This window comes from Zalophus californianus, chromosome 11, assembly GCF_009762305.2.
Source record: "Zalophus californianus isolate mZalCal1 chromosome 11, mZalCal1.pri.v2, whole genome shotgun sequence".
In the NCBI taxonomy this organism is placed as follows: domain Eukaryota; kingdom Metazoa; phylum Chordata; class Mammalia; order Carnivora; family Otariidae; genus Zalophus; species Zalophus californianus.
In genome coordinates this window covers 48,992,700-49,020,407 of record NC_045605.1, presented here as the reverse complement: position 1 = coordinate 49,020,407, position 27,708 = coordinate 48,992,700, and the positions used below count along the sequence as shown (strand labels likewise).

The window sequence follows — 27,708 nt, the reverse complement described above, 5'->3', positions numbered from 1 at the left end:
ATCAGAATTTCTCTACTTTTTGATTGATGGCTATTTAGTGGGTTTCAATTTTTAGCTAGTACAGGCAGTGCTTAGTGAATTTTTTTTTAAAGATTTTATTTATTTTTTGACAGAGAAGGACAGTGAGAGAGAGCACACAAGCAGGGGGAGTGGGAGACGGAGAAGCAGACTTCCTGCTGAGCAGGGAGCCTGATGTGGGGTTCAATCCTAGGCACCTGGGATCACGACCTGAGCAGATGCTTAACGACTGAGCCACCCAGGCACCCCCTTAGTGAATATTTTTATGCAAAACTTATTCTTGGGTTGTGTGCAAAGCCCCCTGAACTTTTTCCTCATGATTCGAGATTGTGTGGAGCTTATTTTCATGACATTTCTCCAGCCTATAGGCTGCAGTGGGTCTGTTCACTACAAAGTCTTTTGTTGCCCCTGCCACACAGAGACTGCTTTCTATGAATATGGTTTCTCTGTGTGATTTCTTGTTTGTTTGGCATTCCCTGCTTCTTGGAACCAAATCTGGTCCAGAGAATTATATTAAATAGCTTGAACTTTATCCTATAGGGGATAGAGTCACTACATAGACTTAAGAAGGGTTTCAAGTAACATCACATATTAGTTTGAGAGCGATAATTTTCTACTGATAACTTCATACTTTCCAGTTTGTGTGCCCTGCTTGAACTGTTGTAAACAAGGATTTTTGTTTTGGCCTTTTAGTGGCTTCCTTTCACCTAGGAGAAATATGCCTTGCCAGTTCTTTCTGAGTTTATAACCCTGGGTAGGTATTTTTTTCTGTTTCTTTCTGCATCCCTTTTGGATCTACACTTTGGCAGATTTCCCATATGTTCTCTGGCTTCAGATATCTCCTAGTTTCATCAAAGATGGGGTTTTCTTCCTGTTTATCTTGCTCTTTTTTTTTTTTTTTTTTGATTTCGAAGAAAGGAAGAAGTAGTGATCTTATTCTGCCATATTCAAATAGGATGGGGTGGCCTCTCTTTCCTGGTATCCTTTCAGCCTTTCTGATTACTCTCAGTCTTCTTTGGTTAACCTCCTCTGCCTTCTGTACAAATATAGATATTTTTTTTTCTTCTGCTAATGACCTTTTATCTCCTACTTTATATCCTCTCTAGGTAGTCTTTTAGAGTTCCTTGGCTTTATCACTACTGCATAGTAATTCATTGATTTGCTTCTCTCTTGAACTCTGGCTTATGTATCAGGTGCTTGATCAACAGCTCAGGCATATCTGATAGGATCTCAAATTGGTTTAAAACTAAACCAAGTGTCCTTTTCCCTCCCTTTCTTAATTTTCCAGGCTAATGACTTTGCATCATTTTTTTTTAATTTTATTATATGTTAGTCACCATACATTACATCATTAGTTTTTGATGTGGTGATCCACGATCCATTGTTTTCGTATAACACCCAGTGCTCCATGCAGTACGTGCCCTCCTTAATACCCATCACCAGGCTAACCCATCCCCCCTCCCCCCTCCCCTCTAGAACCCTCAGTTTGTTTCTCAGAGTCCACAGTCTCTCATGGTTCATCTCTCCCTCCGATCCCCCCCCTTTATTTTTCCCTTCCTTCTCCTAATGTCCTCCGTGCTATTCCTTATGTTCCACAAATAAGTGAAACCATATGATAATTGACTTTCTCTGCTTGACTTATTTCACTTAGCATAATCTCCTCCAGTTCCATCCATGTGGATGTAAAAGTTGGGTATTCATCCTTTGTGATGGCTGAGTCATATTCCATTGTATATATGGACCACATCTTCTTTATCCATTCATCTGTTGAAGGGCATCTCGGCTCTTTCCACAGTTTGGCTATTGCGGACATTGCTGCTATGAACATTGGGGTGCATATGGCCCTTCTTTTCATTACATCTGTGTCTTTGGGGTAAATACCTAGGAGTGCAATTGCTGGGTCATAGGGTAGCTCTGTTTTTAAATTTGCATCATTATTGCATTGTCTCCGTTTTTTCCAGAGGTAAAACACAGTATCAACATGTGTCTGAAGGTGCACTTCATAATGCACATTGATGCAGTGAGAACTGATTACTAGATCCTTGATTTTGTTCCATCTTTGTCTCCTGAGTTTGTCCTCTCCATCCTCCTAGCCACTGCCTTAGATCTAACTGATTTTCTTCTTTTCTGTCTCATCCACCTTTAGTTCATATTCAGTATAAAGTTATCCCTCTAAAACTAATATCTGATGTTACTTGAAACCTTTCTTAAGTCCATGTAGTGACTCTATCCCCTATAAGTCATAATAAAGTTTAAGATATTTGCTAGAAGGGACTTCTCTCTCCAACCTCATCTCCCATCATACTTGTTTTACTCTGTGGTACTGGTTAACTACTGTCAGTGAGTATAAGTAGGGGGAGCAGCAGAGGGAGAGGGAGAAGCGGGCTACCCGCGGAGCAGGGAGCCCAGTGCAGGGGTCTATCCCAAGACTCTGGGATCATGACCTGAGCCGAAGGCAGACCCTTAAGTGACTGAGCCATCCAGGCATCCCTATATATTAATTTTTATTGGAGATTTTATTTTTATTTTTTTTCTTAGGCAAAGAACTTTATTAACCTTGTTTCAAACTTTATTCCCAGGCTTCTTCCGTTTAATTAGCTGCAAAGAATAAATTGTGTATAAGCAAAAACTGAAAAGAGCTGCAGTGTCCAAGGGGCTTGGGCTTAAAAATATTAGAGATCCAGATTTAATCAGATCCATGAACAAAATTTTAAAAAGCAGTCATAATATAAAATAGCAGCTCCCAGTAACTTCTTCAAGTTTTATCTTCTTCAGAAGTTGACTCAATTCAGTTTGCTTCATTCTTGTAAGCTTCATCAAAATTCTCCACAAGATCAGGAACTTCATCGTCATCATCGTCTCCGGTAGCAAGTGGTGCTTTTCCAGCTACAGATTGTTTGGGCAGAGCTTTAGCCAGTCTTCTTCAACTAGTCAGACTGTCTGCACCAAGTTGGTTTAAGATACGGGGTAGCATTTCTGTCAGCTGCTTTGTCTCAGCATGGCCTGTGATGGTGAAAGTGTTGGTGGCCAGCAACGCCTGAACTTTGGGGTTGTTAAAGTGGATCACTGGTCCTTGGTTTGTGAACATATTCACTTCTTCAATACCAGAGATATTGTTTACCCCGAACTTCTTTAAGGAGAACTGAAGTTTTTTATCATTTGCTGTAGCCATTCTATGAACCACCTTCTTCTTCCGGCGAGCAGTTCCTTTCCCACCAGTGCGCACTTGTGCTTGCAGTATGGCAAGTTTCTCCTGGTTCATGATAGTTTCTTTCATCTTGTTGGAGCGGAAATGGGACCGCGCGGGGGGAATAGGGTTGGCGTTCAGGGGGTCTCGGGCGGACCAGCTGAGATTAGGTCAATTTTTTTTTTAAGATTTTATTTATTAGAGAGAGTAACAGAGCACAAGCGAGGGGAGGGGCAGAAGAAGAGGAAGAAGCAGACTCCCCACTGAGCACGGAGCCCGATACTGGGCTTGATCCCAGGACCCTGAGATCATGATGTGGGCGGAAGGCAGATCCTTAACTGACTGAGCCACCCAGGAACCCCTAAAGATTTTTATTTTATTTTTTAAGTAATCTCTACACCCAACATTGGGCGTGTGACTCACAACCCATAGTCACATGCTCCACTAACTGAGCCAGCCAGGCGCCTATATTTTTTTTTTTATAAGTGTACTCTTTAAGCCCCATCACCTATTTCAGCCACTCCCCGTCTACCTTTTCTCTGATAACCATCAGTTTGTTCTCTATAGTTAAGAGTCTGTTTCTTGGTTTGTCTCTCTCTTTTTTTTCCTTGCTCATTTGTTTTGTTTCTTAAATTCTACATATAAAGGAGATCATATGGTATTTATCTTTCTCTGACTTATTTTTCTTTGTCTATATTTTCTATTTGATGAGTCATTGTCATCATACTTTCCTTTAATTCTTTAAATATAAATTCTTTTATAAATTCTTTGAGTTCTCTGAAGCTATTTATAATAGCAGCTTTGAAGTCATGCTAAGTCTAACATCTGGGCCCTCTCAGGGATAGTTTCTATTATTTTCTTTCCCCCTGTGTATGGGTCACACACTCTTTGTATAATTATAACCTCATAATTTTTTAGTTTGCCTAGACATTTTGAAAACTGCACATTTTAGATTATATATTGTAGCAGCTTTGAAGTCTGATCCTATTCACCCCATCCCTCCCAGATGTGCTTGTTGCTATGTATTTGCTTGATTGACTTGCTTAGACTAATTATGTGGAGTCTGTTTCCCCACAGTATGTAGTCACTACTCAGTTTTTTTCGTTTGTTTGTTTGTTTTGATTTTTAAAAAATTCTTGTTAGTATTTTTAAATCTGGTTTCCTAGGGCTCACTCTTGGGTCAGTGATTGATCAGAGGTTGTGTTTATATACCTTGAGCTAGTAAGGATTCCATCTTTTGCTGAGTCTGTGTGTGGCTTGGGGAATGTTTTTCAAGTCCAAGCAGTTTACAAGTCAACTTGACTTTCCTTTTTTTTTTTTTCCAAATGTGTTTGCAAGGCCTTATGTTAGCCAGGGATGTCTAGTCAACTTGGACCCTCTTTATTCCTTCCTGAATATAAGCAGCTTTGTACATATACATGGCCTTGTAGATTACAAGGGATAAGTGGAATCTTAGCAAGGTCCACTCACTGTCTCATTTCTTGGATTTTTCCATTAATTTTCTGTGTGGTCTTTAGTTTGCTTGTTTGCCTTCACCAGTGTTGTGACTTCAGGTGAGCTCTGATGTTGGCTCTTCCAGGTTTTTGGCCCCTGAGTTGGAATTGTTTTTGACTTTGTGCCTGGGCATGGAATTTTCATTCCTTCCAGCAGGGCAATGGAGCTGTCCATCTGGGTAGAACTTCCGCACCATGTAGCTCAGGGTAGGGATAGTTGTAGTCTCAGGCTTTCTGCTGCAGACTCCACCTGTTCTTACTGAGATTCAGAATATTTTCTTAAGTTAATGCTTCTTATTTTGTTATGTGCCTCTGACAAATTCCCAGAGTCTTTACATGGTTGTTTTTGACAACTTTGTCTAGTTTTTTTTTTTTTTTTGAAGATTTTATTTATTTATTTGAGAGAGAGAGAGAGAGAGAGAGAGAGAGCAGGCACACACACACGAGTGGGAGGGGGGCAGAGAGAGAGGGACAAGCCGAATCCCTGCTGAGGGTGGAGCCTGATGTGGGGCTCTATCCCAGGACCCTGAGATCATGCATGTCCTCAGCTGAAGTCAGATGCTTAACTGACTGAGCCACGGAAGTGCCCCTACTTTGTCTAGTTTTATCATTGCTTGGGAAGGATTTGCCAAGTTCCTCACTTAGCCATTTCTGAAGTCTTACTGATTGATTAGTTGATTTTTTTTTTAAAGATTTTATTTATTTATTTGGGAGAGAGAGAGTGCACAAGTGGGGGGAGGGGCAGAGGGGAAAAAGAGAAACAGACTATCCACTGAGCAGGGACCCTGACTTGGGGCTCGATGCCAGGACCCTGAGATCATGACCTGAGCCAAAGGCAGACACTTAACCACCTGAGCCACGCAGGTGCCCCTGATCAGTTGACTTTTGCCAAAGATGCAAATGAAATCCAATAGAGAACAGATAGTGTTTTCATTAAATGGTACTGGCACAATGGGACAGTCATAAGTGAGATAATGATATATCTGGCACCTTATGTAAAAATGTACTCAAAACAGATCATAAACAAATGGAACACTTAACCTTCTAAAACTTCTAGAAGAAAACATAAGAGAAAAATCTTTGCAAATCATATCTAGGAACTTGTAGCCAGAGCATATGAAACTCTAATAGTTCCATAGTAAGAAAACAAAAAACCCAATTAAAAAATGGGCAAATGACTTTGACACTTCAGGAGGACATGTGGATAGCAATTGAGCACATGAAAAGATGTCCAACATCATTAGCCATTAAGGAAATGCAAATTAAAAGCACAATCAGATGCCAATACACACCTATTAGAATGGCAAAACAAAAACAAAAAATGATACTACCAATATTGGCAAGAATATGGAGCAACTGCAACTCTTATACATTGCTATACTTACCTATGTTCCAGTAATCCTGCTTACATATTTACCCAGGAGAAATAGAAAACTTGTTACACGAATGTTTGCAGTGGTTTTATTTTCCTGTAACTGAACAGTGTTAGCATGTAGTAGTCTCTCCATAAATATTTGTTGATAAATGGATGACTTACTGTGATTAGTAGTGATGTTGAGCTTTTATTTAATCTTTGTATTTTATTGGCCACTGATCTCTGTGACAGTCCAATGATACCTAAATATTAAGCCTTTCAACACATGATACGGCTATGACTGATGTGACAGTATATCCCAATGATACAACCAATTCTTTAAAAAGAAACTTCTTGAAGATAGAATCTCCAAACTTGAACATACAAAGACAGTAACACTGTATGGGGCACAGACCTCTAGTACTGTATTCTATTGAGATTTACATTAATTAAAAAAGATATTAAATGAAGATGCATTTGACTCTCACCCCATTTTTTTATAAGCGACTTTTTTTCCTTTTTAGAGAGTATCGTCAGAATAACCGTGTTTGCTCTGATACAGAAGCATTTGGGCCCATTTAAAGATCTGTGGCAGAGGTTGCAAATTGGCAGCCTTTGAGTGAACTTGACTCACAGATGTGTTTTGTTTGGCTTATACAGTATGGGTGAAATATAAGATTTGGATCAGCATTTCACTTACAGTAACAACTGGCTGGGATTAAGTAGCAATTACGCCTTATGGACAATGAATGTGATCTCCAATTTGCCACAGCTTCCACTGTTCTGTTGACCCAATAATACGGCTGAGTGGGGTTACCATATCATTGTTCTTATGCTTTTGTTTTTCTTAAACCCCTCATTTACTTACAATGCTTCCCAGGCTGTGGTATTTCATGATGATAGACTAAACTTCAAAGATCTAAAGATGTTAAAAAACATCTGCTTTATCACTTGTTAATCACTGGTTATTTTAATTTAGTGTCTTCATTGGCTCCTCTGGCATGGAGCTGATATCGCACAAGTAACTTTGAGAGGTTGGACAGCAGCTCACATAGCTGCAATCAGAGGTCAGGATGCTTGTATGCAGGTAATAATAACTTTGGCTACTTTAAAAAATCAATATATTTAATAACTTTAGCATAGTTTTGTTGGGCTGTTGCTTTTATTCTAATAATTTGACTCATAGATTTAGTTCTTTGTCCTAAACAAGTATTTATTGAATTCCATGACTCAGATATTTGGTACCAAATACAGCTTAAACAAATTGTGTAAGACTGGGGATCCTTTTATCTCTGACGTAATTGGCTATTGATGGGTTGTTTTAAAGGGATATCACGGACATGACCAGATTATCTCCTTAATAGTTTATCATGCCTAAAATTTCTTATTTAATGTATTTCCTGGCCAGAATTTCACATTAATATGTGCAGGATTTAGCTTCTTAGATTAACTAGATATAATCAATGTACTGAAATAGACTGGAATTTGGAGGAATACAAAATTGTATAAGCAAACAGTTCCTGCCTCTTAGAAGCCTGAGATTCTATTTGGAATGACAGGCTCTCTACTCAGTGAATTACAAAACAATACAAAGTATAGTCTATGATTAAGGCTCTAATGATTAGAAGGAGATAGAGAAATCATTAATGGAGGCAATAAAACTTCAACTAAGCTGAAAAGAACAGTTTGATTTCAGAAAGGTAAGGAGCAGTGAAAAATGATTATCATTTTTTATGTGTGATTACAGTTTCCCGTGCATCACTTCATTTAATACAACAATCTTATGAGTTCCCCTTTTTATAGATAAAGAATCAGATTCAGAGAGTTAAGTATGTTGCCTAAGTAAGTGACAAAACCAGGATTTGAACCTAGATTTTATTCTCTTAATCTCCATGCTGTAATTCTATGTGAGGTACTTGAATTGGAAAAATTAGGTGTGTTCAGGGGATAAACTATTATATGAGTTTGACAGAGTTGTAGATGTTTTGTTGTTGTATACTGTTATGAATTAAGTTTGGATAGCCAGGTATGTAAAATGTCTTAGAAGTAGAATAAAGATTCATTTGTATAAGAGAGTTTTTATATGTGTACTAATATATACTCTTACACATACATGTAACACACATACATACTTATGCATACATACACATGCACATGAACATTAACAGAGGAATGAAGTAATGAAAGCAGTATTTCAGGAAATTACTCTAACAAGATATATCTGGGATTACCTAGGATGAGGAGACACTTTGGAGGCAAGAAGAGCAGTTAGAGACTTTTGGTGTCATCACTACCCCCAGAGGGAGAAATTAGGTGGTGGCAGTGAGAAAGAAAAAAAATGAAGACCTCTTGCAAAGCAGGAGTTGACAAAGTAGAGTGAAAATTTTAAAGTTTTGAGACAGAATGGCAGATAATGATGACACTACAGATAGGGAAATCTGAAAGGCAAGGGAGATATGGGAGCAAAAATGTCGAATTCAATTTGGCACATGTTGTTTAGGGGGCTTATAGGTCATTTCGGAGAAGAAGGTCCAGGCAGTTGAAAAGGGTGCTGAGACAAAGATTTCAGGAGTAATAAAGTATAGAGAAGAGAATAGAGTATTGAAGATTGAATGTTGAAGAATGTTACTAGTAGTGATAGTAGGAAGCAGAGAAACGAGTAAAGAATTCAGAGGACGAAGTCAGAGATAGGAGAGCCAGGATGCATTGGGCTGTACAAATGAGGGAAGAAGTGTTAGGCCGAGTGTCAGAGTTACAGGATGAAACTAAGGGAATGCCATTGGACTTGAGAGCTCACTCTAGGGTAAAGTTTGCTGTATTTCCATGCAGTGGTAGGGATGGCATCTTGTTTGCAGGTCAATTTGAAGTTGAGGCCTTAAGGTATTAATTTGAGAAGGAGGCAGTGAAAGAGAAAAAATAGTAACTTTAGGGGACATTCGGGTCAAATGAAGCTTTCCTTCCTCTAAGCATTAGATCAAACCATTCCCATGGCTCTGATTGTCCTTTTCTCCCTCAAAGGGATCTTTTCATTCTCAGAGATGTTGTGGTGTTTTTTGGTACTCTACTGTGTAGTTGTTGAATTATCAAGGACTGCTTTATATAATTGATTATCATTGTCTCTACATATGTCCTAATTCTCTAAGTTGACATGTCTTCATAGTCCTTGTAGTGATTTTTAAAGTATAGTAAATACTCAGGGTATGATTTGTGATGATTATTGATTAGTTTGTTAATTAGGAAGACTATTCTTAAAGCTCTTGATATGAGTTATGATGGAGTCTTTTGCTAAGATACTGGTAAATACAGGCTGGTTAAAAAAGAAGGTCTGAGGGAGTAAAACTAAAAAATATTAACTAACAATTCTTTTAAGCAGATTACTCGGTATATTATATAGAGGGGTGTGCTGTGTTTATGATATAATCCTTATATAGAAACTAGGCCTATTGTAAATTCAGATGGAATCTCCTCAGATGAAGTTAGAAATTTGATTCGGAGCTAGAACTAGTTACTTTAATAACAAAATCCTCCTACAGTATATTCAAAACCCAGTTAATAAAAGATTCTGCTTTTGAAATAGTGAGTTTACTTCTCAGTTTATTAGCTTAGCATTAAAGTATTTAACTTAGTGATTATTAATCTCTGTTTCTGAAAACTGTGCCTTATAAATTGTATGTACATGCATGAAATCAGGTATTATAAATATCTCCTAGGCAAGGTTAAAAAGGATCTCAAGCATTTTCTTAGGATTAGCTAAGAATTTCTCGTACTTTGTTTGTGGCACATATAAGAACTTATATAATGTAGCTATAGGTTGATAAACTGCTTGCCTATTACACATCTGCATTTATGATTTAACATATTTATGTACACTCACTGTTATTTCTCTATTTTTAGGCTCTCATAATCAATGGGGCAAATCTGACAGCTCAAGATGATCGTGGATGCACTCCTTTACACCTTGCTGCAACACATGGACATTCTTTCACTTTACAAATAATGCTCCGAAGTGGAGTGGTGAGAGATTCCTGTTAATATGTGAGAATGTGTAATCGTATAGATGGACTAGCATTTGGTAGCCTAGTTACCTCTCCCTGACTTTTTAAATCCCTTTTATGACTTTGCGGAAGTAATTTGATCGCTCTCTTTAGCTTTTCTGTCTTTAAACATAGGAGCATAATTTAGATAAAGCTTCAGAAAAACCCCAGTTTAGCAGTACAAAGTATTTCAGAGGCTGCGGGTTCTTCATGTCAGTTCAGAGTTTAACTGGGAAGATTCTGAAGCTTCCAAACACATCTCAACCAGTGATTGTAAATCTTTCTGAATTTCTGTGTTTACCTATTTGTTTTGTAACTTATTTCATACACTAATTTAGAAAGTGATTTTTATCTTCAGAAATTTCATTCATTGTGATATTTATTTTCAATATTACACAGTGGTTGTAAAAAAATAACTTATAAGAAAAGAACTACCTTTATTGAAGACATTATGTTAAGAGTTGGTGTTTCTGTAGTTAGAGAAATAGTGAAGGGCCTATTAGGTATTTTTTTAATTAACTCTTTATGCTTTCAAGGATAGGATTGGATCATTTGAATCCATCCCTTTCATTTTATTGGTCAGAAGCCTGTGATCAGTAAAATGACTAGTTAAGTTCCCTTTTTGTGTGTGTGTATGTGTGTGTGTGAAGATTTATTTATTTATTTTAAAAGATTTATTTATTTTTGTTAGAGAGAGAGCATGAGTGGGAGGGGCAGAGGGAGAGGCAGTGGGAATCCCAAGCAGACTCTTTGCTGGTCACGCAGCCGCGCCTGCGCCTTGATCCCACAACCATGAGCTCACGACCTGAGCCAAAACCAAGAGTCAGATGCTCAATGGACTAAGGCACCCCATGACTTATTTATTAATTTGAGAGAGGGAGGGGCGGGGCATGGTGGAAAGGGAGAGAGAACCCCAAGCAGACTCTGTGCTGAGTGTGGAGCCCAACTTGGCCAGATCCCATGACCTGAGACCATGACCTGAGCTGAAACCAAGAGTCAGGCACTCAACTGATGCACCACCCAGGCACCCCTAGTTAAGTTCCTTTTTAAAAACTATTTTTATGGATCAAGTTACATTCTTTTTAAAAAGACTATTTTATAAAATTTTATTAGTGCCTTATTAACTCATATGTTTAAATCAGTGGTAGTAGTAAATTTTTCTACTACATTTATTGTTTGCCTTATATTTTTAAGAACAGCCTCCAATTTTCATTTGCAGAATTAAGCTGCTAGACTTACTGTTTCTCCTACAAATGGAAAGAAACTAAGTTCTTGTGAATGTTACCTCTAGGATCCCAGTGTGACTGATAAGAGAGAATGGAAGCCTGTGCACTATGCAGCTTTTCATGGGCGACTTGGCTGTTTACAGCTTCTCGTTAAATGGGGATGTGGAATAGAAGATGTGGACTACAATGGAAACCTTCCAGGTATTCACAAAAGCAAATGTTTTGGTTTTTCGTTAATGTAAACTTTTAAATGATTGATTGTGTTTATGAAATTTAAACTGTCATCATTCTAACAGTCCTTCAGAAAACTAATTTTTTACTCTTGCACCTATGTTATGTACCTTTCATATGACTTTCTTTCTGGAGCCATATCAGCAAAAGAGAAATTGGCAAAATTGAACTTGGATTTACTCTTCCCACCAGCTATTTCCTTCATCTGCTGTCTAGTTTATTATTTTTTAACTTCATACAGCTCCACCTCCCAGATTGCTATTTATAAAAAATAGTATAAATAATGGACACTAGCGTATTTGAGTTAATTTGCTAACTGCAGTTGGCTAGTCTGCAATTAGCTGGCCAGTTGAGACCTATACTCTAAACACCCTGTCTTCTTCCAAGAGGTGCTGTAGAAATGCAGAAGAGGGATAGATCATAGAGTGGAGTGAGGATTACTAAAAATAATACTCGAATTACCTCTTAAAAGAACCTTAAGTAGCAAACAAATGAAGCGAAGTCCAGACAGAATGATATGAACAGGTTTAATCAAATCACTCTGTTGCTTAAAAACTTCCTAGATTGCTGGGCTCCTGGGTTGCTCAGTCGTTAAGTGTCTGCCTTTGGCTCAGGTCATGATCCCGGGGTCCTGGGATCGAGCCCCACATCGGGCTCCCTGCTCGGCAGGAAGCCTGCTTCTCCCTCTCTCACTCCCCCTGCTTGTGTTCCGTCTCTCGCTGTGTCTCTCTCTCTCTGTCAAATAAATAAATAAAATCTTAAAAAAAACAAAAACAAAAAAACTTCCTAGATTGCTGAGGAGCTCTGATTTCTTAGCTTGGCATGCTGTACCTTCCTAATTTGACTCTTACCGCCTCCTTGGCCTCATCTTCCATCCCTTTACACTGCTGTCTGGGATTGTTTTGCTTCTTTCTGAAGTACATCCTTTAGTGTTCATATAGTAAAGATGTGTTGGTATGAATTCTTAATTTTTGTATATCTGGAGATTACTGTTTTGCTCTTATTATTTTTTAAAATAAATTTTTAAATTGAAGTATAACTATTGAAGAAAAGTGCTCATTTCCAATGCACAGCTCATTGAATTTTCACAAATGAGTACTTTTCTGTAATCATTAGCCGGATCAAGAAATAGAATAGTCTCTTCGTGTCCTCTTTCTGGTTACCAAGAGTTTCCAAAGTTACCTTGACTCCCAATATAAAAATTAGTATTTTTTTTCTTTCTGAATTTTATGGGATAAAATAATACACTCGTATTCTTTTGTGTCTGACCTGATTTTCCAGTGGTTGTTATGAATTTATACACCCACGAGCAGTATTTAAGTCTTTCAGTTGCTCCACTTTCTCATTAATACTTGGTATTATTAGTTTTTTTTTTTTTTTAGTTTTCGTCATTCTTTTGGGTGTAATACTTCATTGTGGTTTTAATTTACATTTTCTTTGATTAAAGATGTAGAACATCGTTTTTTTTTTCTGAAAGTTTGGACCTCTCTCTCTCTCTCTTTTTTTTAAAGATTTTATTTACTTATTTGACAGAGAGAGAGAGAGAGTGAGAGAGGGAACACAGGAGGGGAAGTGGGAAAGGGAGAAGCAGGCTTCCCGCCGAGCAGGGAGCCCAATGCGGGGCTCGATCCCAGGTCCCTGGGATCATGACCTGAGCCGAAGGCAGTCGCTTAACCAACTGAGCCACCCAGGCGCCCCTCTTTTTTGTTTTTAATTGAAGTATGGTTGACATACATGCTATATTAGTTTCAGGTGTACAACATATTGATTTCACAATTCTATATATTACTCAGTGTTTACCTTGATAAGTATATTATCATCTATCACCATATATATTCCCTATGTTGTACTTTTAATTTCCATGACTTATTTATTTTGTAGCTGGAAGTTTGTATCTCTTAATCTCCTTTACCTATTTCTCCCAGCCCTTCAACCCATCTCCCTTCTGGCAACCACCAGATTATTCTCTGTATTTATGAATCTGTCTTTTTTTGTTGTTGTTGTTTTTTAGATTTCACACATAAGTGACATCATATGGTATTTGTCTTGTGTCTGACTGATACCACTTAGCAAAATACTCTCTCTTCCATCCATGTTGTTGAAAATGGCAAGATCTCATTCTTTTTTATGGCTGAATAATATTCCACTGTATATATATATATCTCTCTATAAGTATCTTCTTCTTTATCCATTCATCTATCTGTGGACACTTAGATTGTTTCCTTATCTTGGCTATTGTAAATAAGGCTGCAGTGCATATATTTTTTTGAATTAGTGTTTTCTTTCTCTTTTTTTAATTTAAAGATTTTATTTATTTATTTGACAGAGAGAGACACAGCGAGAGAGGGAACACAAGCAGGGGGAGTGGGAGAGGAAGAAGCAGGCTTCCCGCTGAGCAGGGAGCCTGATGTGGGGCTCGATCCCAGGACCCTGGAATCATGACCTGAGCCAAAGGCAGATGCTTAACGACTGAGCCACCCAGGCACCCTGAATTAGTGTTTTCATTTTCTCTGGGTAAATACCCAGTAGTGGAATTATTGGATCATATGATATTTCTATTTTTCATTTTTTGAGGTTCCTCAAAAAAAGAAAAAGAAAAAGAAAAATAACCCCTCTTTTCCACAGTAGTTGCACCAATTTACATTTGCACTAACAGTACATGAGAGGTCCCTTTTCTTCACATCCTCTCCAAAACTTATTTCTTTTTCTTTTTGATGCCAGCCATTTTGACTTGTGTGAAGTGATATCTCATTGTGGTTTTGATTTACATTTCTCTGATGATGAGCGATGTTGAGCATCTTATCATGTGTCTGTTGACCATCTGTACATCTGCTTTGGAAAATGTCTATTCAGATCCTCTGCCCATTTTTAATAAAATTATTTGTGTTTTTAGTGTTGAGTTATATAAGTTCTTTATATATTTTGGTTGTTAAGCCCTTATTTGATATCATTTGCAGATATCCTTGTCCATTCAGTAGGTTGCTTTTTTGTTTTGTTGATATTTCCTTTGCTGTGCAAAAGCTTTTTATTTTGGTATAGTTCCAGTATTTTTGCTTTTAGGTTTTTGTTTTGTTTTGCCTGAGGAGATAATATCCTTAAAGATGTTGCTAAGGCCCATGTTGAAGAGATTACTGACTATGTTTTCTTTTAGGAGTTTTATGATTTCAGGTCTCACATTCAGTTCTTTAATCCATTTTGAGTTTATTTTTGTGTGTATGGTGTAAGAAAGTGTTCTAGTTAAATCCTTTTGCATGTAGCTATCCAGTTTTTTCAGTGCCATTTATTGAAGAGATTGTCTTTTCCCCATTGTATATTCTTGCCTCCTTTGTCGTGGATTAGTTGACAATGTAATTGTGGATTTATTTCTGGGCTCTGTATTATGTTCCATTGATCTATGTGTCTGGTACCATGTTGTTTTTATTGCTGTAGCTTTGTAGTTATTCTTGAAACCTGGGATTATGATACCTCTAGCTTTGTTCTTGTTTCTCAAGATTACTTCAGCTATTTGGTTTTTTTTTTTGTCGTTCCATTTAAATTTTAGGATTATTTGCTCTAGTTTTGTGAAAAATACTGTTGGTATTTTGATGGGGATTGCATTGAGTCTGTAGATTGCTTTGGAGAGTATAAACATTTTATCAATATTGATTTTTCCAATCCATGAGCCTGGTATATTTTTCCATTTGTTTGTATCATCTTCAGTTTCTTTCACTGTCATCTTCTTTCTCTATCATCTTTTTACCTCCTCGGTTAAATTTACTCCTAGGTATTGTATTCTTTTTGGTGCAATTATTGGTGAAATTGTTTTCTTAATTTCTCTTTCTGCTGCTTCATTATTGGTGTATAGAAGTGCAATTGATTACTGTATATTAATTTTGTATCCTGCAACTTTACTAACTTCATTTATTACTTCTGATAGTTTTTTGGTGGAGTCTTTAGGGTTTTTTATGTATAGTATCATGTCATCTGCAAATAGTGACAATTTTCCTTCTTCCTTACTGATTTAGATGCCTTTTATTTTTCTTGTCTGATTGCTGTGGCTAGGGCTTTGAGTACTATGTTGAATTAAAGTGGTGAGAGTGGACATCTTTGTTTTGTTTCTGATCTAGAGGAAAGGGCTTTTAGGGGGCGCCTGGGTGGCTCAGTTGGTTGAGCATCTGCCTTTGGCTTAGGTCATGATCCCGGGATCCTGGGGTTGGGCCCTGCATTGGGCTCCCTGCTGAGCAGGGGGCCTGCTTCTCCCTCTCCCTCTGCCTGCCACTCCCCCTGCTTGCATGTACGTGCTCTCTCTCTCTCAAATAAATAAATAAATAAAATCTTAAAAAAAAATAGAAAGGCTCTTAGTTTTTCAGCATTGAGTATGATGTTGGCTGTGGGTTTGTCATATATGGCTATTATGTTGAGAAATGTTTCCTCTCCACCCACTTTGTTGAGAGTTTGTATCATGAATAGATGTTGTGTTTTGTCAGATGCTTTTTCTGTATCTAGTGAGATGACCTAAATGTTTTTATCCTCCCTCCTGTTAATGTGATGTTTCACATTGATGGGTTTGTGAATATTGAACCATCCTTCCTCCCTGGAATAAATCCCATTTTATTGTGTTGAGTGAGCTTTTCTTTTTTTTTTTTTTTTTTTTTTTTAATGAGAGATAGAAAGCACGAGAAGGAAGAGGGTCAGAGGGAGAAGCAGACTCCCTGCTGAGCAGGGAGCCCGATGCGGGACTCGATCCCGGGACTCCAGGATCATGACCTGAGCCGAAGGCAGTCGCTTAACCAACTGAGCCACCCAGGTGCCCTTTTTTTTTTTTTTTTAACTTAATTTAATTTTATTATGTTATGTTAGTCTACTATACAATAAATCATTAGTTTTTGATGTAGTTATCCACGATTCATTGTTTTCATATAACACCCAGTGCTCCATGCAGTACGTGCCCTCCAATTTTTTTTCTTTAAATTTTTTTATTGTTACGTTAATCACCATACATTACATCATTAGTTTTTGATGTAGTGTTCCATGATTCATTGTTTGTGCATAACACCCAGTGCTACACACAGAACGTGCCCTCTTTAATACCCATCACCAGGCTAACCCATCCCCCCACCCCCCTCCCCTCTAGAACCCTCAGTGTGTTTTTTACATGCCCTCCTCAATACCCATCATCAGGCTAACCCATCCCCCCACCTCCCTCCCCTCTAAAACCCTCAATTTGTCTCTCAGAGTCCATAGTCTCTTATGGTTCGTCTCTCTCTGATTTCCCCTCCTTCATTTTTCCCTTCCTTCTCCTAATGTCCTCCATGCTATTCCTTATGTTCCACAAATAAGTGAAACCATATGATGATTGACTTTCTCTGCTTGACTTATTTCACTTAGCATAATCTCCTCCAGTCCCATCCATGTTGATGTAAAAGTTAGGTATTCATCCTTTCTGATGGCTGAGTAATATTCCATTGTATATATGGATCTTCTTTATCCATTCGTCTGTTGAAGGGCATCTCGGCTCTTTCCACAGTTTGGCTATTGCGGACATTGCCGCTATGAACATTGGGGTGCATATGGCCCTTCTTTTCACTACATCTGTGTCTTTGGGGTACATACCCAGGAGTGCAATTACTGGGTCATAGGGTAGCTCTATTTTAAATTTTTTGAGGAGACTTCACACTGTTTTCCAAAGTGGCTGTACCAACTTGCATTCCCACCAACAGTGTAAGAGGGTTCCCCTTTCTCCACAACCTGTCCAACATTTGTTGTTTCTTGCCTTGTCAATTTTAGCCATTCTAAGTGGTGTAAGGTGGTATCTCAATGTGGTTTTGATTTGAATTTCCCTGATGGCTAATGATGATGAACATTTTTTTCATGTGTCTTAGCCATTTGTATGTCTTCTTTGGAGAAGTGTCTGTTCATGTCTTCTGCCCATTTTTGGACTTGATTATTTGGTTTTTTGGGTGTTGAGTTTGAGAAGTTCTTTATAGATCTTGGATACCAGCCCGTTATCTGTAGTGTCATTTGCAAATATCTCCTCCCATTCTGTGGGTTGCCTCTTTGTTTTGTTGACTGTTTCCTTTGCTGTGCAGAAGCTTTTTATCTTGACGAAGTCCCAAAAGTTCATTTTTGCTTTTGTTTCACTAGCCTTTGGAGATGTATCTTGAAAGAAGTTGCTGTGGCCGATGTCAAAGAGGTCACTGCCTATGTTCTCCACTAGGATTTTGATGGATTCCTGTCTCACATTGAGGTCTTTCATCCATTTTGAGTTTATCTTTGTGTATGGTGTTAGAGAATGGTCAAATTTCATTCTTCTGCATGTGGCTGTCCAATTTTCCCAGCACCATTTATTGAAGGAACTGTCTTTTTTTCCATTGCATATTTTTTCCTGTTTTGTTGAAGATTATTTGACCATAGAGTTGAGGGTCCATATCTGGGCTCTCTATTCTGTTCCATTGGTCTATATGTCTGTTTTTGTGCCAGTACCATGCTGTCTTGGTGATCACTGCTTTGTAATTAGGCTTGAAATCCGGCAACATGATGCCCCCAGCTTTTTCTTTTTCAACATTTCCTTGGTGATTCGGCGTCTTTTCTGATTCCATACAAATTTTAGGATTGTTTGTTCCAGCACTTTGAAAAATGTCATTGGAATTTTGATCAGGATGGCATTGAAGGTATAGATTGCTCTGGGTAGCATAGGCATTTTAACAATGTTTATTCTTCCAATCCATGAGCATGGAATGTGTTTCCATCTTTTTGTGTCTTCTTCAGTTTCTTTCATGAGTGTTCTGTAGTTCCTAGAGTAGAGATCCTTTACCTCTTTGGTTAAGTTTATTCTGAGGTATCTTATGGTTTTTGGTGCTATTGTAAATAGAATCGTTTCTCTAATTTCTCTTTCTACAGTTGCATTTTTAGTATATAAGAAAGCGACTGATTTCTGTGCATTGATTTTGTATCCTGCCACATTACTGAACTGCTGTATGAGTTCTAGTAATTTGGGGGTGGAGTCTTTTGGATTTTCCACATAAAGTATCATGTCATCTGTGAAGAGAGAGAGTTTTACTTCTTCTTTGCCAATTTGAATACCTTTTATTTCTTTTTGTTATCTGATTGCTGTTGCCAGGAGTTCTAGTACTATGTTGAACAATAGTGGCAAGAGTGGGCATCCTTGACGTGTTCCTGATCTTAAGGGAAAGGCTCTCAGCCCATCCCCATTGAGGATGATATTCACTGTGGGTTTTTCATAGATGGATTTTATGAACTTGAGGAATGTTCCCTCTATCCCTATACTCTGAAGAGTTTTAATTAGGAAAGGATGCTGTATTTTGTCAAATGCTTTTTCTGCATCAGTTGAGAGGACCATATGGTTCTTCTTTCTCTTATTAATGTGTTCTATCACATTGATTGATTTGCGAATGTTGAACCATCCTTGCGTCCCGGGGATAAATCCTACTTGGTCGTGGTGGGTGATCCTTTTAATGTATTGTTGGATCCTATTAGCTAGGATTTTGTTGAGAATTTTGGAATCCATATTCATCAGGGATATCAGTCTGAAATTCTCCTTTTTGATGGGGTCTTTGCCTGGTGTGGGGATTAAGGTAATGCTGACTTCATAGAATGAGTCTGGAAGTTTTCCTTCTGTTTCTATTTTTTGAAACAGCTTCAGAGGAATAGATATTATTTCTTCTTTGAAAGTTTGGTAGAATTCCCCAGGGAATCCATCAGGCCCTGGACTCTTGTTTTTTGGGAGGTTTTTGATCACTGCTTCCATCTCATTACTGGTTATTGGCCTATTCAGGTTGTCAATTTCTTCCTATTTCAGTCTTGGCAGTTTATAGGTTTCTGGAAGGCATCCATTTCTTCCAGGTTGATTAATTTATTGCCATATATTTGTTGATAATAATTTCTAATAATTGTTTCTATTTCCTTGGTGTTAGTCGTGATCTCTCCCCTTTCATTCATAATTTTATTAATTTGGGTCCTTTCTTCTTTCTTTTGGATAAGTCTGGCCATTGGTTTATCGATCCTATTCATTCTTTCAACGAACCAGCTTCTAGTTTTGTTGATCTGATCTGTGTTTCTGGTTTCTAATTCATTGATCTCTGCTCTAATCTTAACTATTTCTCTTCTAATGTGTGGCTTAGGCATCGTTTGTTGCTTTTTCTCTAGTTCTTTAAGGTGTAAAGTTAGTTGGTGAATTCAGGATTTTTTTTTTTTTTTTGAGTGAGGCTTGGATGGCTATGTATTTTCCCCTTAAGACCACCTTTGCAGTATCCCATAGGTTTTGGACCGATGTGTTTTTGTTCTCGTTGGTTTCCATGAATTGCTTAGGTTCTTCTTTGATTTCCTGGTTGACCCAAACATTCTTGAGCAGAGTGGTCTTTAGCTTCCAAGTGTTTGAATTTCTTCCAAATTTTTTCTTGTGATTGAGTTCCAGTTTTAAAGCATTATGGTCTGAGAATATGTAGGGAATAATCACAGTCTTTTGGTATTGGTTGAGACCTGATTTGTGACCCAGTATGTGGTCTGTTCTGGAGAAAGTTCCATGTGTGCTCGAGAAGAATGAGTATTCTGTTGTTTTAGGGTGGAATGTTCTGTATATATCTATGAGGTCCATCTGGTCCAGTGTGTCATTCAAAGCACTTGTTTCTTTGTTGATTTTCTGCTTAGATGATCTGTCTATTGCTGAGAGTGGAGTATTGAGGTCTCCTACAGTTAAGGTATTGTTATTTTGGTTAACAGTTGGCTGATGTAAATGGCTGCTCCCATGTTGGGGGTGTAGATATTTACAATTGTTAGATCTTCTTGTTGGATAGACCCTTTAAGAATGATATAGTGCCCTTCTGTGTCTCTAACTACAGTCTTTAGCTTAAAATCTAGTTTGTCTGATATGAGAATTGCTACCCCAGCTTTCTTTTGAGGTCCGTTGGCATGGAAGATGGATCTCCATCCCTTCACCTTCAGTCTGGATGTATCTTTAGGTTCAGTATGAGTCTCTTATAGACAGCATAGAGATGGGTCCTGTCTTTTTATCCAATCTGCAACCCTGTGCCGTTTTATGGGAGCATTTAGGCCATTCTCGTTGAGAGTGATTATTGAAAGATATGAATTAATTGTCATCATGTTGCCTGTGAATACCTCGTTTCTATAGACTATCTCTGTAATTTCTGTTCTATATCACTCTTGGGGTCTTTCTCCTTTTTAGAATCCCCCTTAATATTTCTTGCAGGACTGGTTTAGTGGTCACATATTCTTTCAGTTTCTGCCGGTCTTGGAAGCTCTGCATCTCTCCATCCATTCTAAATGACAGCCTTGCCGGATAACGTATTCTTGGCTGCATGTTCTTCTCATTTAGTACCCTGAATATGTCTTGCCAGCCCTTTCTGGCTTGCCAGGTCTCTGCGGATAGGTCTGACGTTATTCTGATGTTCCTCCCTCTGAATGTAAGGAATCTCTTTCCCCTAACTGCCCGTAAGATGGTTTCCTTGGTTCTAAGATTTGCGAGTTTTACTATTACCTGGCAAGGCGTTGACCTGTTTTCCTTGATCTTGGAAGGGGTCCTCTCTGCCTCTAGAACATGAATGTCTGTTTCATTCCCCAGATTTGGGAAGTTCTCAGCTACAATTTGCTCAAATATATCTTCTAGTCCTTTCTCTCTCTCCATCCCCTCAGGTATCCCAATAATTCTGACATTGGAACGTTTCATGGTGTCACTTATTTCTCTGATTCTATTTTAATGGATTTTGAGTTGTTTTTCCCTGGCCTCCTCTTTTTCATCAATTTGTCTTCTGGATCACTAATTCGTTCTTCTGCCTTGCTAACCCTAGCCGTTAGATTATCTGGATTAGATTGAATTTCATTGATAGCATTTTTAAGTTCTGACAGTTCAGTTTTCATTTCTGCCCTTAGAGACTCTATGTTGCCATTAATTGATTTCTCCATTCTAGCTATTGTGAAAATTGCTACCCTGAATTCCATTTCTGACATCTTGGTTATATCTGTATCCATTTGTAAATCTGTGGCAGAAGTCACAGTCTCTGAGTCTTTCCTATTTTGGGGGTTCCTCCTCCTAGTCATTCTGTTGAAGGGTGTTTGATGGAATGTACAGAGTCCAAATTATTGACCACAACCGAACCAAGATGCACCTGTTTTATAGGGACCTTAGGGTTGCCGGCCTCTTGTTCTCCCAGCCTGTCTTCTCAGGGAGGGGCCTGTCACACTGTTACTCAGGCAAACCTGTTTGGGCAGATTTGCCCTGCCCCCTGTGGGGAGGGGATGGGCTCAGTGAAAACCAGTTTTGGGGGCTTTTGTTCTCTGGTGGCTTTCCCTGGCGGTTTTCCGTGTCTCTTCTGAGAGAGCAGAAGAGATCGTTTCCAACCCTCTACCTCAGAGCAAAGAGATTGCAGTCTGTTCTTCAGTGAGCTCTCCAGGCCACACTATCTCCATTTCTTTCTGTGCTGCTATAAACTGCTGCGTCCTGGGTTGTGTGCCCCTCAGCAGGGCTCCCAGTCTTTGCCTCCAGGTTGGGGCATGTCTCTGTCCTTTGTGCTTCTAAAACTGCCAGCCGCCCCCAGTTCTCATTCGTGGCCCCCATGCTCCAGGTTTCAGTCCAGGGAGCTGCCCTAAGGTCCTTTCCCTGTCGCTACCAGTCTGTGAGTCTGTGCCCCATCCCCAGCGGGGGAGGATTTTGCGCTCCTGTGTTATATCACCTTCCCCGCACCAGCGCTTATGGCAGCTCCCTCCCCCTTCCGTTTATCTGCCGATATCTGCTGGCGGAGTCATGGCTTCCCGCTTCATACCTCGAAATCAACCGCCTGCAATATTCTGTTTGTAGAGATCCAGATCTATCTTCTTACATCTCAGGCTGATTTCGTGGGTGTTCAGAGTGGTCTGGTAGATATCCAGCTCAATTCCAGGGACCAGTTGGAATAGGGTCCGCTACTCCTCTGCCATCTTTTCCTACATGAGTGAACTTTTCAATGAATTGTTGAATTCAGTTTGCTAATATTTTGTTGAGAATTTTTGTGTCTATGTTTATCAGAGATATGGGTCTGTAGTTTTTTTTTTTTTTTTTTTTTGTAGTGTCTTTGTTTTTGGTATCAGGATAATGCTGGCCTCCAAGAATAAATTTGGAGGTTTTCCTTCCTCTCCTATTTTCTGGAATATTTTGAGGACAATAGGTGTTAACTCTTCCTTAAATCTTTGGTAGAATTTTCTTGTAAATCCATCTGATCCTGGACATTTGTTTTTGGGAGTTTTTTGATTACCAGTTCAATTTTTCCTAGTAAATAGTGTGTTCAAATTTTTTTATTTCTTCCTGATTCAGTTTTGGAAGATTTTATATTTCTAGGCATTTATCTTTTTTTTTCCCGGGTTCTCCAATTGGTTGACATATGATTTTTTTCATAGTCTCTTATAATTCTTTGTATATGTGGTGACAGTTGTTACTTTTCTTATATCATTTTTTTAAAGATTTTAAAAAAATTTTTAAGTAATCTCTACAGTGAATGTAGGGCTCAAACTCATAACCCCGAGATCAAGAGTTATGTGCTCTACCAACTGAGCTAGCCAGGTGCCCCTTTCCCATTTCATTTCTGATTTTATTTATTTAAGTTCTCTCTCTTTTTTCTTGATGAGTGTGGCTAAAGCTTATCAGTTTTGTTTTGTTTATTCAAAGAGCCAGATCTTGGTTTCATTAATCTTTTTTATTATTATAATTGTTATTTTTTAGTCTCTCTTTCATTCATTTCCTCTTTGATCTTTATTATTTCCTTCCTTCTACAACTTGGGCTTTGTTTTTCTTTTTTTAGTTCCTTTAGGTGTAAGGTTATATTGTTTACTTGAGATTTTTCTTGTTTCTTGAGGTAGGCCTGTATCATTATAAAGTTTCCTCTTAGAACTGCTTTTGCTGCATCCCAAAGATTTTGGACCATTATGTTTCCATTTTCTTTTGTCTTCATGTGTATTATAATTTCCTCTTTGATTTCTTTGTTGACCCGTTGATTGTTTAATAGCATATTGTTTAGCCTCCAGATGTTTGTGTTGTTTTCTGTTTTTTTTTTCTTGTGCTTGATTTCTAGCTTTATGCTTTTGTAGTTGGAAAAGATGCTTGATATGATTTCGTCCTCTTAAATTTATTGGGATTTGTAGCCAAATGTGATCTGTCCTGGAGAATGTTTCATGGCACTTGAAATCAATGAGTATTCTGCTGTTTTGAGGTGGAGTATTCTGTATGTGATCTGTTAAGTCCATCTGGTCTAATCTGTTCTTCAAAGCCACTATTTTTTTTTTGATTTTAATCCTGGATGATCTATCTATTGATTTAAGTGAGGTTTTAAAGTCCTCTACAATTATTTTATTACTATCAATTTCTCCCTTTATGTCTTTTCCTATATGCTTTATGTATTTAGATGCTCTAATATTGGGTGCATAGATATTTACAGTTAGATTCTCTTATTGCACAATTGGTTATCATTTTCTAATGTCCTTGTTTATCATATGGTCTTTGTTTTAAAGTCTATTTTGTCTGATATAAGTATTTCTACTGCAGCTTTTTCCTCCCACTTTCATTTGTGTGTGAAATAACTTTTACCAACCCTTCCTTTCAGTCCATATGTGTTTTTAGGTCTGAAATGAGTTTCTTATAGTCAGCATATAGATGGGTCTTGTTTTTTTGCCCATTCACTCACCCTATGTCTTTTGATTGGAGTATTTAATAGTTGACTTACATTTAAAATAATTATTGATCAGTATTATAGAACATCATTTCATATATTTAATGGCCATCTTGTTATTTCCTTTCTTTTTTTAAAAAAATGTTTACGGGTGCCTGGGTGGCTCAGTTGGTTAAGCGACTGCCTTTGGCTCAGGTCATGATCCTGGAGTCCCAGGATTGAGGCCCACATCAGGCTCCCTGCTCAGCAGGGAGTCTGCTTCTCCCTCTGACCCTCTTCCCTCTCGTGCTCTCTATCTCTCATTCTCTCTCTCTCAAATAAGTAAATAAAATCTTTAAAAAAATAAAATAAAAAAATGTTTACTATTCTTTTTCTTATTTTAAAAATATGTTTATTTTTAAGTAATCTCTATACCCAATGTGGGGCTTGAACTCGCAACCCTGAGATCAAGAGTTGCATGCTCTCCTGACAGCCAGCCACGTGCCCCTGGTTATTTTCTTTTTATGGTACCAGTTCAAATATTTTGCCTATTTTTTATTGAGTTTTTCTCTCTTTTTAAAAATTAATTGTAGGGGTTCTTTATGTAGTCTAGATACAAGCTCTCTGTCACTTATATGTGTTGCAAATATCTTTTTTATTTAAAAATTTTTTCCATTCTATGGCTTGCCTTTTCATTCTTTTCAGATTTCTTTTGAAGATAGTTTTAATAATTTAGTCTGTTGCTTTGGCATGACTGGAAGGCTGAGTAAGGACTTGTGGGCTTGCAAAAAAGGTGTTACCTTTCCCATAGTTTTAACTGCAATGTAGTCAAGTTTAATAAGGTCTTCCTTTATGGTTAGTCCTTTCTGCATCCTGTTAAAAAAGTCTTTCCCTACTCTTTGATCATGAAGACATTCTTTTATATTATCTTCTAGAAATTTTATTATTTTACTTTAACATTTAGGTTTCCAGCCCACCTGGCACTAACTTTTTTGTAATACAAGGTAGGGGGCAATTTTGTTTTTATTTGGTTCTTTATTAAATATGCCTGATCATTTTTAAAAGTCTTTCTGCTTGCTCATAAAAAAAATCGACTTTTATTTCTTTAAGTACATATAATTTTTTATGACCATATATAGTATATTTTTTAATTATACGTATAATATAGAGGTTAAGAATGTGGCTTCAGTACTAGACTACTTGTGTTCAAATCTCTATCTTAAATTACTAATTCAACATTTATTTACTGAGCATCTACTACGTGTCATTCCCTCTTCTAGGTGCTAGGGCTGTCACACCAAATAAAACAGACAAAAGTCCCTGCCTTCATGTGGTGGTGGTGGTGGGGACACAGACAATAATCAAAAGAATATAAATTACAGGGTTATATGTGTGCATAAAATCAGAGAAGGGAGTAGAATGTTAAAGAGGATGAAGTTTAAAATATGGTGGTCAGGGAAGCCTTCAAGGAGGAGGTGATCACTGGGTAAAGACCTGAAGCAGTTGAGGGAGCAGGTCTTGTGACCATCATGGGGAAAGGGTATTTCAGAAAGAGGTAACAGCCAGTGAAAGCTCCTGAGCCAGGAGTGTATTTGAAAGCAGGTAGTAACAGTGAGTAAGTATGGTTAGAATAGAAGTGAGAGGGTGAGTTATAGATAATGAAGTCAGAGAGGTAACAGGAGCCATTGAAGGATTTTGAGCACAGCAGTGACATGATCTGACTACATTTAAGAACTTTTTCTCTATTTTGTTTATAATAGACTCAGGATGGCAAGGGGAGAAATATAGTAGTTGGGAGCTTGATGCAATAATTTGATGCTGCTATTTGGTTGGAGCAGAGCAGAGGTAGCAGAGATAGTGGGAAGTAATTGGGGTCTGTGCATTCTTTAAAGATAGAATCAATAAGATTTGCTGATTGATGAGGTGTTGAGAGTAGTCAAGGATGGCTCCAGGGCATGAACTCCATGGAAAGGAGAGTTCCTATCAAGTAAGTTGGGGAAAACCATGTAAGGAAAATGTATGCAAGAGGGATGAGGAGTTGAGTTTTTGATGTTAAATTCCCAATGCCTGTAAGACATGTAAGTGTATATGTGTTGAATGAGGTGTTAGAGGAGTCTCAAGTTTTATGGGGAGTTTTTTGGTTTTTTCAGGTTTAGCTGAGAAAGTGTAGAGTGGCATGTGCCAGCAGCTTATCTTTTGGATGTTGTTACATCTTGTTTTCCCTGCATTACACTGGTCACTTAGGCACTGCCCTACTTCTCCAGAGGCAAGGTTTGTATATTGATTGGGCTATTTCCCAGAGAGTCACTTCTCCAGAGATGTAAAGCCTCCCTTTGTAATCGCTACCTCTAAGCTTGTAATACCCCAGAACTGTTCCTCCTATTTTTTGCAGAGTTTGGGTTGTGGCTCTCCTTCAGTCTGATTGAATATATTTTCTTTCAGGGGTTCCTTAACCTTAACATTTGTTGTTTGTTCTTGGTGTTCTGGTTCATTTTTCTAGTCTTTTTTGGCTTCAAAAAATATCTTTTCTATTATTTTCAAGGATTGAGAATAGAAATGGTGAGGTAGTATGTGTGCTTTGTCTGAAGTTTTGATCCAGTCTTTCTGTTTTTAATAAAAATAATGTCTGGGGTGCTTGGGTGGCTCAGTTGGTTGGGCAACTGCCTTCGGCTCAGGTCATGATCCTGGAGTCCTGGGATCGAGTCCCGCATTGGGCTCCCTGCTCGGCGAGGAGCCTGCTTCTCCCTCTAACCCTCTCCCCTCTCATGTACTCTCTCTCTCTCTTTCATTCTCACTCTCTCAAAATAAATAAATTAAAAAAAAATCTTTAAAAAAATAAAAATAATGTCTATGGAAAGGTGACAAAATACATAGTGATAAAAATAACATTCATATTTGCATAGTGACTATTTTGGTTTATTTCTTCCACTTTTTTCCAAAACATTAAAATGAGTTTACTTATCATCTGTCTTACATGGCAAGTATTTTCTTATGTAATTATAAGTGGCATAATTGGGATTTCACTTTTCAAGGAAATATTCTGGGGCCTGCTCTTTGGTATGTCTCATCTGGCATCTGTACATTCACAGTATGTATAACTCTTTAATAATTTAGTCTGTTGCTTTGGCATGACTGGAAGGCTGAGTAAGGACTTGTGGGCTTGCAAAAAAGGTGTTACCTTTCCCAGAGTATGTCCCTGTTACATAGGGAGGGGACAGGCATCTTCCGGTGAAGATGAGAGCCAATGTTGTTATTTCTTTCTTCAAGTTATTTTACAGTCAATTTAAAAATTAAATTTTTTCTCTTTCTCCTATAGTTCACTTAGCAGCCATGGAAGGTCACCTTCACTGCTTTAAATTCCTACTCAGTAGAATGAACAGTACAACACAAGCTTTAAAAGCCTTCAATGATAATGGAGAAAATGTATTGGATCTGGCTGAGAGGTTCTTTAAGCAGAATATTTTGCAGTTTATCCAAGGAGCTGAGTATGAAGGAAGTGATCCAAAAGATCAGGAAAGTAAGTAATAAACCTGAAA

At 38.0% G+C, this 27,708-nt stretch overlaps 1 protein-coding gene across 1 annotated transcript in view; it reads left to right on the top strand.

Moving 5' to 3' along the window:
- The window catches only part of ANKRD42 (ankyrin repeat domain 42), an 88,701-nt gene that overhangs the window by 5,561 nt on the left and 55,432 nt on the right, over nt 1-27,708 (top strand). The window contains exons 3-5 of the mRNA XM_027578738.1: nt 9,947-10,066; nt 11,378-11,513; nt 27,489-27,689. Coding sequence (XP_027434539.1) covers nt 9,947-10,066; nt 11,378-11,513; nt 27,489-27,689 — 457 coding nt within the window. The remainder of the gene's footprint in view (nt 1-9,946; nt 10,067-11,377; nt 11,514-27,488; nt 27,690-27,708) is intronic.